Source organism: Myiozetetes cayanensis, unplaced genomic scaffold, assembly GCF_022539395.1.
Source record: "Myiozetetes cayanensis isolate MyiCay16 unplaced genomic scaffold, myiCay2020 scf17, whole genome shotgun sequence".
NCBI classification, from domain to species: Eukaryota; Metazoa; Chordata; class Aves; order Passeriformes; family Tyrannidae; genus Myiozetetes; species Myiozetetes cayanensis.
In genome coordinates, this window is record NW_026087378.1 from 6,095,926 (window position 1) to 6,108,737 (window position 12,812).

The 12,812-nt window shown below is 45.5% G+C and overlaps 1 protein-coding gene and 1 long non-coding RNA gene across 8 annotated transcripts in view; one reads left to right on the top strand and one right to left on the bottom strand.

Moving 5' to 3' along the window:
* UBTD2 (ubiquitin domain containing 2) overlaps positions 1-6,512 on the top strand; it is a 48,386-nt gene extending 41,874 nt beyond the window's left edge. Inside the window, exon 3 of the mRNA XM_050312516.1 lies at positions 456-6,512. Within this exon, the coding sequence (XP_050168473.1) occupies positions 456-853 (398 nt within the window). The 3' untranslated portion in view covers positions 854-6,512. The remainder of the gene's footprint in view (positions 1-455) is intronic.
* LOC126638554 (uncharacterized) overlaps positions 1-12,812 on the bottom strand; it is a 1,011,613-nt gene that overhangs the window by 161,884 nt on the left and 836,917 nt on the right. The gene's annotated exons all lie outside the window — the stretch shown is intronic.

Sequence of the window (12,812 nt, forward strand, 5' to 3'; positions counted from 1 at the left end):
ATTTTTGGATGTTTGAGAAGTTACAAAACCTTCCTTTCACAGTGGTTTTTTGCCTTTTCACAGCTCAGGTTCAGCATCAGGTAATTCATCCAAGTGGCATTTTCTGGGTGCATGTGTGTTCTGAACCTCAGGCTGTGCTGCTGGAGAAAGATTCCTCTTTTAAATGACACATGGGAGTACAACATCATCCCTCATCTCAGCTTTTGAAGTTTATCATGGTTTATCTGGAGGGAGGGGTGTGTTTGGTTTTTAGGGGATGCTTTTAACTCAGCCTCAAGTTTCCATATGAAAACAAGTGAAGTGTTGAAGGTTTTTGTATCAGTCCTTTAAAGCCTGAATTCAGTCTTCATCGCTTGGGTGGTTTAACAGCAGGGTAAATGCTTCCCAGCATGACCACTTCAGTGTTAAATGTGATGTGCATTCATACTCATTTTAATCCCTCTTCTCTCCTAAAGGTGCTCTTACAGAGTGTTACGATGAACTGGGCAACCGCTACCAGCTTCCCGTCTACTGCCTTGCCCCACCTATCAACATGATAGAGGAGAAGGGTGACCTGGAGACTCTGGATATTCCTGATCCCCCACCCAATTCCGGGCACGAATGCCAGCTTCGTTTGCGCCTTTCCACGGGCAAAGACCTCAAACTCATGGTCCGCAGCATGGACACGGTGTACCACATGAAGAGGCGGCTGCACGCCGTGGAAGGAGTGGAGCCAGGCAGCCAGCGCTGGTTCTTCTCGGGCAGGCCCCTGGCAGACAAAATGAAACTGGAGGAGCTGAAAATCCCAAAGGACTACGTGGTGCAAGTCATTGTGAGCCAGCCCTTAGCAAATCCCACCCCGGTGGAAAACTGAATTCTGCTTGTTTATTGATTCTTCTTTCCTCCATCTCTGTCATGGGGTTTGTTTTCACTGCCCTCTCTTCTTTTGGTTTGTCCTGCTAATGGATTGGTTCCAGGAAATGACCAGCAAAAATTCCATCTGTGATGGAGATCTGCAAAAACATAAAAATGTAAACTGGCCTCTGGGGTTTACCTGATCTCATATTTAAAACAACAGCAACCAGAATGGGGCAAGGGCAAAGGAAGGAAGGGAAAGGGAAAAGAGGGAGGGAATAGATTGTTGTTCATTTAATACAAATATGTAATGATCCTGAAAACTGTCAGTGGTGTCCTGATCCGTGAGGCCAGAGCAACAGAGAGCACTTTTATTTAAAAAACAAACAAACTTAAAAACTAATCAATGTATCCACTTTCATATCAGCACCCCATACAGTTCATGCAAGAATCACAGCTGCTCTGGGTCGGTCCCACACTGCCCGTTCAGGGGGATCCTTTCAGGTGTGACCGAACTCGTGTGCTCCAATGAGGCACCACTGAGGCACAGCCAGCCCTGGGCAGTGGAGCTGGGCTGGGGGCTCAGTCTCTGTCCTGTGCCTGCAGCTCCTGGTGATGCTCAGACCAAGCAATTGTACATTCCAAGATGGCAACGCAGTCCTGTGCCATTGCTGGCTCCCGAGCCGGGAACGCAGCCCGCCGGAGCCTTAGGCAATAACTTAGTTCATGTAAACTCTCACGTACTGTACTGTAAACTTACCTGCTACAAGACTGACTTAGCCTGAAGTTTCCTGGCTGATGGGCACCTGAGTGTGTACCTGCTGAGTTTCTGTCACTCAGATCATGAAGAGAGGCTTTGATGAGGTGAGCGATGCCTGAGCGATGGGTGCATCGCCTTTGTCCAACAGCACTGGTGTAATACAAGTTAAACTGCAATTACACCCTGGTGCAAAGGATTGTAGCTTCCTGTGCTTTCCCAGAGGGCACAAAGCATGGAATATGGTGAGGAGGACACAGTAGCACACAATTTTCAGCTTTTGGTGGGTCATTGGAAGCAGGAGCTAGTCTTCTAGCTGCAGTGACTCTCCAGCCAGGACCGCTGAAGTTGTCCTCACCAGCACGCACCTGCAGCCCAGAATGTGGCCCTGGTGTTTCACAGCCAGTGCTTTCCCTTCAGAGTGCAAGAGGGGCCCTTTCAGCAAATGACAAATCCTTTTGTAGTCTCAAAAATCTGAATCAGAGCATACTGGGTTGGGGGGGGACCACGTAGCTTGTTCCCTCGGTTGGAGATGCTCTGTGTCACCGTGGCAGCTCTGCACCCCTGCCTGGCAATGCCTTTAGTTGACATCAATGCCCTGTTCCTTTCAAACATGATTTCTAGTTTGCTTGGGTTTTAAGCCATCATTGAAATGAGTTCACTTCTTCCAAAGTCAAACGTGCTATTCGTGTGTGAATAGCATATTTTTATTGGTTTCTGTCTTCCCTCTCTGAATTAATGGTGTAAAGCTACACTTGTCGCAGCTCTTTCTCGTCTGCTGGTGAAACTGGTGGGTTACCTGGAAGATTTTAAACTTGTTACTTTTGCTCCTTCATTAGTTCCATAAAGGTCAGTTTCTTAAACTCAGAGGGAGTTATTACACCACGAGCATCAGCGCAGAGCCAGGACAATCAGAGGTCACTTGTATAACAGCACAAGTCTTTCCCACCAGGTGGAAGCAGAATTTACATCAATGGTCGGGAAACAGAGCCACATTTTATATGCACTTCCCACCCTACCCCACAGAACTACAGCTTTCTTTTTGGTCCTTGTGTTGTATCAAGCCTGTGTTTTTCTGACAGCTCCTTTAGCCTCACTTGGGTATGGGATGCCTGAAGTGCAGTGGCAGAGCTGTGTAAAGGAAAATAAGTTCCCTGTTCTCATAAACACCAAAGTGACTTGCTTTTCTTTCTTTTTTTTTTTCTTTTTAAAGATGAGAGTGAAGCTGATAAATAGTAATCTATAACAAGTTTTCTATTGTGGAGTTTTTTTAAGACAAATATGATTTACTGTACTGGGGTTTTGCAGCCAAATCTTTTGCATTCCAGCGGGGGGAAAACATTTGATACATAAACAAGTCAAAAATCTCTTGGATTTTCTCTGGGCAAAGGATGGTTTGATGCCAGGAAGATACTACTGGTCTCATAAAGCAGAACTTACATATCTATATAAGTGGTCTTCACGGTGTCATTTCCCTGCAGTACCTTCTGGAAGGGGGGGGAAATCGTGACAGATTAAGGAAGAGCAAACCAGGGTGACAATTCTGGAACTGTGAACACTAAAACCACGACTTTTTAATTTTTTTAGCATACCTGTTGTTGAATTTTGTTTTTCTTTTTCTGTTTTCATTCAGGCAATTGTCACCAGGTGCTGTTTTTGAGAGGACAGCATGTAGGGGCTGGGAGAGCTCCTTCTTTCCCTCTCCCACCCTTTTAGCTGGAAAAGGTTCAGTTTTATTACTCTGTTATAGATGACCATGTTTTATATTAATTGCTTTTATGGCAGGGAGAAAGGTGATGATCTGTAGGCCATGTCATGGGCAGGTTTTGAGTAGAACAGAGACTTGGCTCATGAAAATACTCTTTTCTCTAACAGCCTCCCTCCCCTCCTTAATTACATATCAAAAACTGAAAGAGTTCAATGGTAAAATGCTTTTGGAGGTGACAGTGAAGACTTTGAACCTCTCTGTATAAAATGACAGAGGTACTAAGCACATACCCTGCAGAAAGAAAACTTTACAGGATTGTTGGGAAATAATTTTAAATTTCAAAATATATATTACAGTGTATCAGTAATGAAGGCATACAGGCATATGGCTGACATGTCCCACTGCAGAACTAGAGGAGAGAACAGTCATTTCTGCCTCTGAAATGCCTTGTCTTTGCCCTACAAGGTGGGCTTTGGTGCAAGTTCTAGTGCAGGGGAGTGGGCTGGGGCTCCTGTGGGATGAGTTTCAGGGGCAGAAGGGGTCTCCCCATGTGCCTGAGGTAGGGAGTTCAGGCTTGTTTGAGTGCAGGGCAGAGTAGGCACAGCTCAGTTAAGACTAACCAGGTCCTCAACTGCTGGCAGCCCCGGTGGGGACTGATGGCTGCTCACGGGAGGATGGATAACAGCACACTGATGTGTGCATCTCTGTTTTCCAGCAGGAAGGAGTTGGCAGCATGGCCTGGGCTGTGTTTTGGAACTTGGTGTGTTGCCCCACACCCTCAGGTGTCTTGGGTATGAGTGAAACAATGCAACAAGTTTTTTAATGCACACCATCAATGCCAAATACAGGCAAGTGAGGAGTAGTAGATTTGGGGGTGTTTTTATTCACTAGACCCATCAGCCCTTTGTGCCATTCCTGATTAGCTCTGGCTGTGAACTGATGCCAGTAGATAACCTTTTTTACAGTGTTAGTGACAGGTCTGTTTGACACAATTCAGATTTTTATACTCTTTATTGTTACTTCTACCTGACACAGAAGTAATGACCTAATGAAAGTCCACACTCCTAAACAGCTTGAAGGGCAGAGAGGCATGAACACAGATAGTCTGATGGGGCCAGGGAGCTCCAGAAGAGCTGCAGGTGTTGCAGGTACATTGCTTGGTGCACTGGCAGAAGGATGCTCAGGGTCTTCTTCTACAACCAAGTATCAGCTGCTCCTTCTAGAGCATCCAGCTCCTAAAATGTCACTGACTGCCTTGGCTCTTTGTGCATCACAGTTTATTGGTGTCTTCTGCATAAAACACAGCCTGGAATATATGGTTTTCTGAAAGCCTTTGCTTCTGTGGAGCTGGGAAATATTTTGGAAAATGAAATAGTCTGTGTTGGCAGTGAAATAAGTTTCGTTTGTTAATAGACACCCCAATGCTAAAAGTAGGGGTAACAACAATAACAAAAAACTCACCCCAGGAGCAACCAAACAAACCCCAGCTCCTCTTTGCCTTCCACACAAAGTCCCTAAGTTGCTTTGGGGAGGAGAGGAAAGAAGGATTCTTTGGAGCAACAGGGCAACCCATGGCACTGTGCGTAACCTTTGGTGAAGCAGATGGTCGACTGATAAAATATTGCTGTAGTGTGATGTGCTTCTGCATATATATCCATTGCTAGGAAATAATGTAAAATCTTCTTTAAAAGTATTTAAAAAAATACTCTTTGTTACAATGGTGGGATGCTTTTACCCATGGAATTTTGGAAGCATTTTCACTGTGTAGGTGTTGACAAAGTGAATGCTGAACGTTTTTCCATGTCTACGATGCTTCAGAAGCCCAAGTGGCAGCTGTGTTTTTGACTCTTGATCTATATTTTACAAACTTTTCTATGTCACTGTACATACATCCAGGACCCTGCACCTTATGCAGAGAATGTTTACATTAAAAAAAAAATTAATTTTTTTTTTCTTTTTCCCTGCGCTGCTCAAATCCTGTTACTTTGAAATGAAAGTAGTCTCTGTTAGAAAAAGGGGCTTTTTGGGTTTTTTTTTCTTTGCCCTTCACCACTTCCCCTGTAATCTACTCCCTCCTGGATGGTGGCTGGAAGTTCTGGGATGTCTTGTGCTCTCCTGCAGTGGGATGTAGAGGTGTTTCAGAAAGGTGTTTTGGAAAATGTGCTTTGGGTGGGGGATGAGCTTCACACGCTCTGCAACTTCCTTGGAAAACAGCAAAAAATGTGCTTCAAACCCACTAGATGTTGGTGGTCTGCCTTGCAAGTTCACTGGGAAGCCTTGGATTCCACTTCCCAGTGTCCGCACTTCTGTTTTCTCCCCAAGATGATGAATGTCCTGCTGTTCTATCTGCAGCTACAAACGCTTCTGTTGGTTATTGACTGTATATACAAGTCTGCCTGCTTAAAGACTTCCCTTTCCATGAATTGTTTTTGATTGCTCAGCTCTGCAAACGGCTCTCCTCTTCCATATTTCGTCCACGTAGATACTCCGTAGCCACGTGTGTGTTGCTCTTGTCCAAAGGAGATGGAGACGGAGCTCTCCTTCCAAAGGGAGATACATGTCACTGAGCCTACACAAGTCAGGCAGCTGGAAGATGAGATGTTTTAACCAGCAGGCTTCTTACCATGGACTTTGAGACTTTTAACAGATGTGTCTGCTGGACTCTCCATGAAAAAGTGCATTCCTGCCCTCTGAGCAGGACCACATGTTGGGTATTTATCCAGTAGAACTCCATATATTTTACAGAGGAAGACCATTCAATCAGAGCCATGGGGCAAATAGAGAACTTAAAATCCTGACTCCTGCCTTAAAACCTTTAGTTCATCTTGAGCTCCAGAAATTCTGCACCTGCTCATTCCCAAGTCCCTTTTTTTCTTTAGGAAATTGGAATCCAGTCAAAGGCTGGAGACAATTTAAGGCAATTGGAAACAAAATTAATTTGAGCTGATGGCTTCAATAAAATAACTAACTGGTCTTGGATTAAAAACCCTATTTGTGCCTCTGAAGTCCAGGGAATGTTTCAAAAGTGGAGGTGGATTTGAGCAATGATGGAAAGGACTGTGTTAGCTGGCTGTGTGTGACACTTGCTTTCATATGCTCTGAGCAAGAGACTTTGGTTTGTGTCCTCTCTGCCTCATGGGAATGGCTTTCAAAGATGGCTGGTACCATCAAATTTGTACTTCTTGAATAAATACCTTCATTTTTATGGTAAAACTCTTTGTATGCAGTTTGATTGTGTGTGCCATGTGACAAACATTCCTATTCCATAGGATATGGTGCTAGACTAGGTACTGACATAGGAAACACACAGCTCCAGCCCACAGGGAAACAGGGATGAGGGGATTCCAGCGTCATGACCACTTCTTCCCCTGTAAATTTATGAAGACTTTTAGAATCAAAGCTACTACTTGTGCAAAATGGGCTTTTTAACTTTTTTTCCCTTCCTTGGCTTCTGTGGTCAGTGAAGAATTCTAGACCAACATAAACCTACTGTGAACATCAGGTAACTTCTAAACTGCTTTATGTATTTTATGTTGTACCTCTGGTACTTGGTAGACACATCACAGGTTGTCTTCAGACTAATAAATTATGTGACTTTTTTTTTTTATCCTAGGGAAGATCTTTTACCACTGAGAGCAAACCATCCTGAACTTCTATTGGAAATGCTGTATGAATTTCCTGTATTTAAAACAAACAAACAAAAACCTTTTTCTTCCCCTGCATTTAAAAAATAAAAGTAATAGTGGCAATGCCATGCCTTAAGGAATAAAGTCAGTGTTGTTTTTCCTCCTTAAATTTCTTCAGTAGGACTTTTGGTTCTGAGCTGGAAAGCCACAACTTTACCTCTGATACCCTAGAGAGACACATTTTTGTATTCATTTTGGTGCGTGACAACTTTCTATCTTGCAAATAAGGTGTGCAGTCCGTGGAGAATGCAGAGCCTGGAGATGCGCTCAGACATCCAGCGTGAACCTCCTCTGCTGTCTGTGGATCAGCTTCTGGCTCCTTGGTGAATAAAAGTAATGAATCTGTGTAATTGTCCTGTAATTACATTAAATGACATGTTGTCTTAATTCAGGTCACCACTTTTATAATCTTGTTTAACTACAGAAGGTATCAGAGGAGTAGGAATAATGCTTTGTAGGCCATTTTGGTCTAATGTTATCACAGCTACATATTTCCATTTTTATTTACATCTTAGGATCATTTCACAGTAGAATTGATGATGTAAGTAACAAACAAACAAAACGTGATTTTTTCCTGGAATTTTTCCTTCATATACATATAAAAATGTATATAGAGAATTTTTATTCCTTTTATATGTGTGTACATATAATACCTTTTATCTATACATATTCCCCTCTTTAATACATACATGAAACAAGAGGTGCAAAGGCTCGTATGGAACCATTTCACCGAATCATGGAATGGTTTGGGTTGGAAGGGACGTTAAAGCTCATCTCATTCCAACCCCCTGCCATGGGCAGGGACACCTCCCACTAGACCAGGTTGCTCCAAGCCCCATCCAATCTGGCCTTGAACAGGGTGCTGTGTTAGAACCCAGAGACAACACTAAGGGAAATCATCTCAAACCTGACTTTGCTGCTGCTTTACTGGGACAACTGCCCTGGTCAGTGCAGGATGCAGAGATGCTCTGGACACCAGAGGGAGCATCTGCAGGTGGCTGGTCCCTCCAAATCTGAGCTAAAAATACCAAGGTAACTTATGGAAAAGGCACTGAGCTCTCACTTCAGGCCCGCAAAGAGTAGTTCTTTGTGTTCTCTGAATAATCCTAAAAAGTTGGTATTTGAGCCACGGAATTTGTTTTCTCTGGACTCAGAGCAGTTGCAAAGGTCTGAGAGGTGGGATGCCACCCTACGGACATACCAAAACCTTGCTTCATGGGAGGTCAGAGACTGGAGACTGGAATTTTCTAATCTGATTAGTCCCTCATGCTGCTTCGTTAAGGGAACTCCGATGGCAGCGAGCTCGGAGGAGGCTCCGTGGTGTGTGATGGGCTGTGTGTAAGGTGAGAGCGGAAATAAATTCACTGAGCTGCTGTGCCCAGAGGGTAAACAGTCAATATTTAGCAAGAGAAACGAAACTGCTTCTCTTGCCTTCTCTCCACATGGCCTTAATTAGGTGGTTTCGTTAACAAAGCAAACAGCGTTTCCTGTTGTTGGGCTGTTACTCACGAGCATGGCAGCAGGATGGGAGCTGCCCCTGCCCGGAGCACGTAGCTGGGATATGGAGCAGAAAGCTGCCACTGTGAGTGGCTCCAGCCTTGGAGAGAGCTCAGTCTGCCCCGTGTCAAAGCAGCCTGGCTCGGTGTGTGTCTGAACGTGGCCAAACAGCAGCACAGAGGAGGAAGACAGAGCAGAGGAAGGGCTTGTCTCCAAAACACCAACAAGACACAATTACTGCAGTACAGTGGGAAAGTAATGCCAGCATCAGGATTAGTCCTGGGGGGAGCTGTGAGGCAGGAGGATGAAGTCCTTCCTCCTTCTCAGAAATGAGACTCCCATGCTCACCCTGGAGCAAAGGAATTGCTTTGCTGCAGCTCTGTGGTTTATTCACTTTTTACAAGTTTGGTGTATCTCTGTGGTGGTTGTAAGCTGAGCCCAGGGGGTCAGAGGTGCGAGGCTGTGTTGTTCCCGTGTGGGTAAAGGGTTCCTGTGAATCTGTTAGGAGCAGGCTGGTCCTGCAGGGAGGCTCTTCATGATTCCCTTCCTCTTTTTGTTGTTGTTTGTCAACGCAGAAGACTTCAAATATCTCAAATTCCCTGTAGTTCTGCTGCTAGTTTTGGAGAGGAGATAGATCTTATCTTAGTAGGGCAGGACTGCCCACCAGGAAGAATTATTTCAGAGAAAGACCCGAGTTCAGGCTCTTGTCCCCTTCCCCAACTTGCTTGTTTCCCGACTGACTCAGGAGAAATTGATTCCAACTGATTGCCTCAGGCTCATCCTGAATATGTTACAGGCTAATAGGGCACCTCCCTGGCACATGGCTGCTGCTCTGCCTTTTGTAATGAGTTGCAGATGTTGGAGTGATTCACAACATCTGGAGGTACCGCGTGGCTGGGGGAGCAGGGAGGTGCCTTCACGGCTGGGTCACAGCCACGCTGCTCCTGCTTAAAGTGGCCTTTTAACCAGGCAGCCTGGAGATGAAATCACAGGATCACTGCAACTTAGGGCTAGAAGAGCTTCATTCCAGGAAAATATTGTGAGGGTATTAGAAAACCGTCCGCAGGATGGAGGCTTTGATACCTCGCTGCACCGCTAAACCACACAGGAAATGGGCTGCAAGCCCTGCAGGGCTGAGAGGTGCAACAACTGCCTGTAACAGATAATTGAAGAGGATACTGGTGGTGGAACACAGAGGAGGAGAACCATCTATTAAAACAATAACCCAGGAAGCTGGCAGCAGAAAGGAGGAGCAAGTGAAGTGATCTCCTTTGGTTCCTAATGGCTTTCTTGGTAGATGTGCTCCCGGAGACTGCCGAGATGCTGGAAGTCATGAGGATGGTGTGGAGCTGTGACAGGGGTGTCTACAGCCTGTTAATGACTGATTAACTGTGTAACTACTGGAGATCATTAATCAGAGAGCAAGGAAGGATTTGAGTGAGCAGCAGTGACAAAAAGCAGCAGTGACAAAAAGCAGCAGGGATAAAGCTGGTGGAAGCAGCAAATTGGTAAGGAGTGTGTGCCTGCACCTCTGTAAGGAGGGAAGGTGTTGTGACCAGCTTTGCTCCCCTTCTGGTTGCTGGGAATGGGTGAAATCCACACGGACTCTCCTGGGAACCTGCAGCTGGTTTAAGGTCAAAATGAAGATCCATCAGAGAAGAGAGCAAGCTTCTCCTGGGACTCATATCTATATCTGGCACAGAGCCAAGGTATGGTTCTAGGAATGTTCCTAGAAGGAGTTTCAAGTCCAAGTGTACCTCACCAAGGTACCTCCCCCCCGGCCATAGCCCTGAGAATGGACTGCAAAGAGCTTGGAAAATAATGAGAAGCCACAAATAAACTGAGAAGAAAATTACTTAAATAAAGGCCCTTCTGCCAGTCCTGCCCAACTCCTCCTCTTACAGTCTCCTCAGACAGAGGAATATGCCTGGTTTAACCCAAAAAATTATTTCTTCCTACTAGTATCATACTGTTAAAATATTTTTAATTCAGACAGTGCAGTAAGTCATGAAAGACCTGTCCCTGGACTGAATGAGAAAAACCCCAGCTTTAAGAGAGAATCACCTGTGAGCTGCAGTACCAAATTAATTCCAAGGCTTAATTTTGAATTTAGGGACATTTTCGTAGCCTCTCTTTTGACTTTAATTTCTCTAATTTTACCTCATCTCCAGAAATATCAAAGCACTTAAATACTTTCCTATGTTTCTTTCTTTCATGGGGTTGAAGAGAAACCTTGTGGCTTCAAACTCATTAAACCCAATCAAAATTAATCATATTGTCCACATCAATGTCCAACAGTTGAAAGGCAGGTCCCCTGTGCCGGTGGATGAAGTGCTTATTGAGATGTTTCTGTTCCAGGGCAGAAAGATTTAGAAGCAGATGATAAGCACCGATTTCCTGCTTGGAAAGAATAGGTGGAATACCAACCAGTGCTTGCATCCAGAGAATAAAGGTGACCTCCCGCTTGTCACACCCGCAGGAAATACCAAAATCCTGGTGCTTCCTGCCATGGAGCCTCCCAGCTGCTGCTGGCTGGGCTGGGGAGAGCTACCGACAGCCAGCCGTGCTGCAAAGCTGCTTTCAGACTCACAGAACGGCCTGGGTTGGAAGGGATCTAAAAGAGCATCCAGTTCTACCCCCTGCCATGGGCAGGGACACCTTCCACTACACCAGGTTGCTCCAAGCCCCGTCTAACCTGGCCTTGAACATTTCCAGGGATGGGGCAGCCACAGCTGCTCTGGGCAATCTGTGCCAGGGTCTCACCACCCTCACAGTAAGGAATTTCTTCCTAATATCTAATCTAAATCTACACTCTGACAGTTTGAAGCCATTTCCCCTTGTCCTGTCACTCCAGACCTTTGTAAATAGTCTCCATCTTTCTTCTGGGCTCCCTTCGGGAGGGCCACAATTAAGTCACCCTGGAGCTTCTCTTGTCCAGGCCGAACAATCCCAATTCTCTCAGACTTTTCTTGCAGGAGAGGTTCTCCATCCCTCTAGTCATCTTGGTGGCCTCCTCTGGACTCACTCCAACAGGTCGATGTCCTCCTTTGAGAGGTTCTTTCCCATTCCTCCCACATGCCCTCTGGTTGGCTTCTCTCCTTCCTCCCTGAGTTCCATGGGCAGCAGCCCTGAGTGCTGGCCCTTGGCCAGGCTCCTGATCCAGAGCAGAGCTGCAGGTCATGTCCAACAGCAAGGCTGAGCTCTAGGGGTAATCCTGGCTCTACCACCCCTCTCCCACACTGCAGCCTGGTGTTCTCACTACTTTTCCCTGAGAAGGCACAGCCCTTCCCCAGATGGGGCTGTAGGTGATGCTGTGCAGGCTGAAGGGCACTGGCACTGCACCAACCAGACAGCAAAAAACAATGAGTAAAAACAGATGTTAAGCTCTCTTTCCTACACGTAGGGCTTTCTCACACCTGAGGGCTTAGTTTTTGAAGTCCTTGCTGAGAGGGACAGCATGAGCTGGGAGGAGTGTTAAGATGATTCCTACCTGGCAACAGGTCCAGGGTTCGATTTATCCCAGAGGAGCAAAGTTGGTACTAACAGGGCAACTGCACTTTTTTCTGCTTTCCTGTTCAGTGCAGCAGCATTGCAGACACATCCAGACCAGGGACCTTCTCCAATCCATGCACACCGTGAGTAAAGATCATCTCCAATGAGCCAATTCCCATTATGGGGTGTTGGATGGTGCAGGGTGTGCGGTTTGTGGGACGGGAGGATAGAACTCATAGACAGAACCACATAGAACTCATTACTGCAAATCCTCCCCCTCACATTTCAGTCCAGTGAGTTGAACAGCAGCATGATCTGATCCTTATTCAGGTCGGTCACGCCACGGAGAAAGCAATAAAACTGCAGATCAGGAGAGCAGTGAGCTCTCAGGCATTGCCTGCACAAAGCTGAGAGCAATAATTAGCAGGATTTATTTTATTTTAAATGCCCACTGCTCCCTGACAGGTTGCACAGGCAATTAACACACAGGAACAGACAAGAGACAGTGCTCAGAATTCATAGAACAGTATTAATAAGATGAGCTGATTTATGAGAGAGACGTGATTTCTGCACAGAGGCAACGGAAAAGTGCTTATTGTTGTCTGCCTCTCTTCTTTTCCTGTCTGCTTTTCCTGTCTTCCTTTCCTGTCTTCTTCTTTTCTACCGCACACCTGGAGGAAAAAAGGACTTTTCCAACAAACCAGAAACATTAAAAAAAGGAACCCATTTTTCTTATGTAGCTGTCACTTTTAATTCATGATCCACTAACAATTATCTTTAGTCCTATTTAATCTTCTCCAGTGCAGAGGAAGAGCCAAACCTTCTGATCCAGAATTTC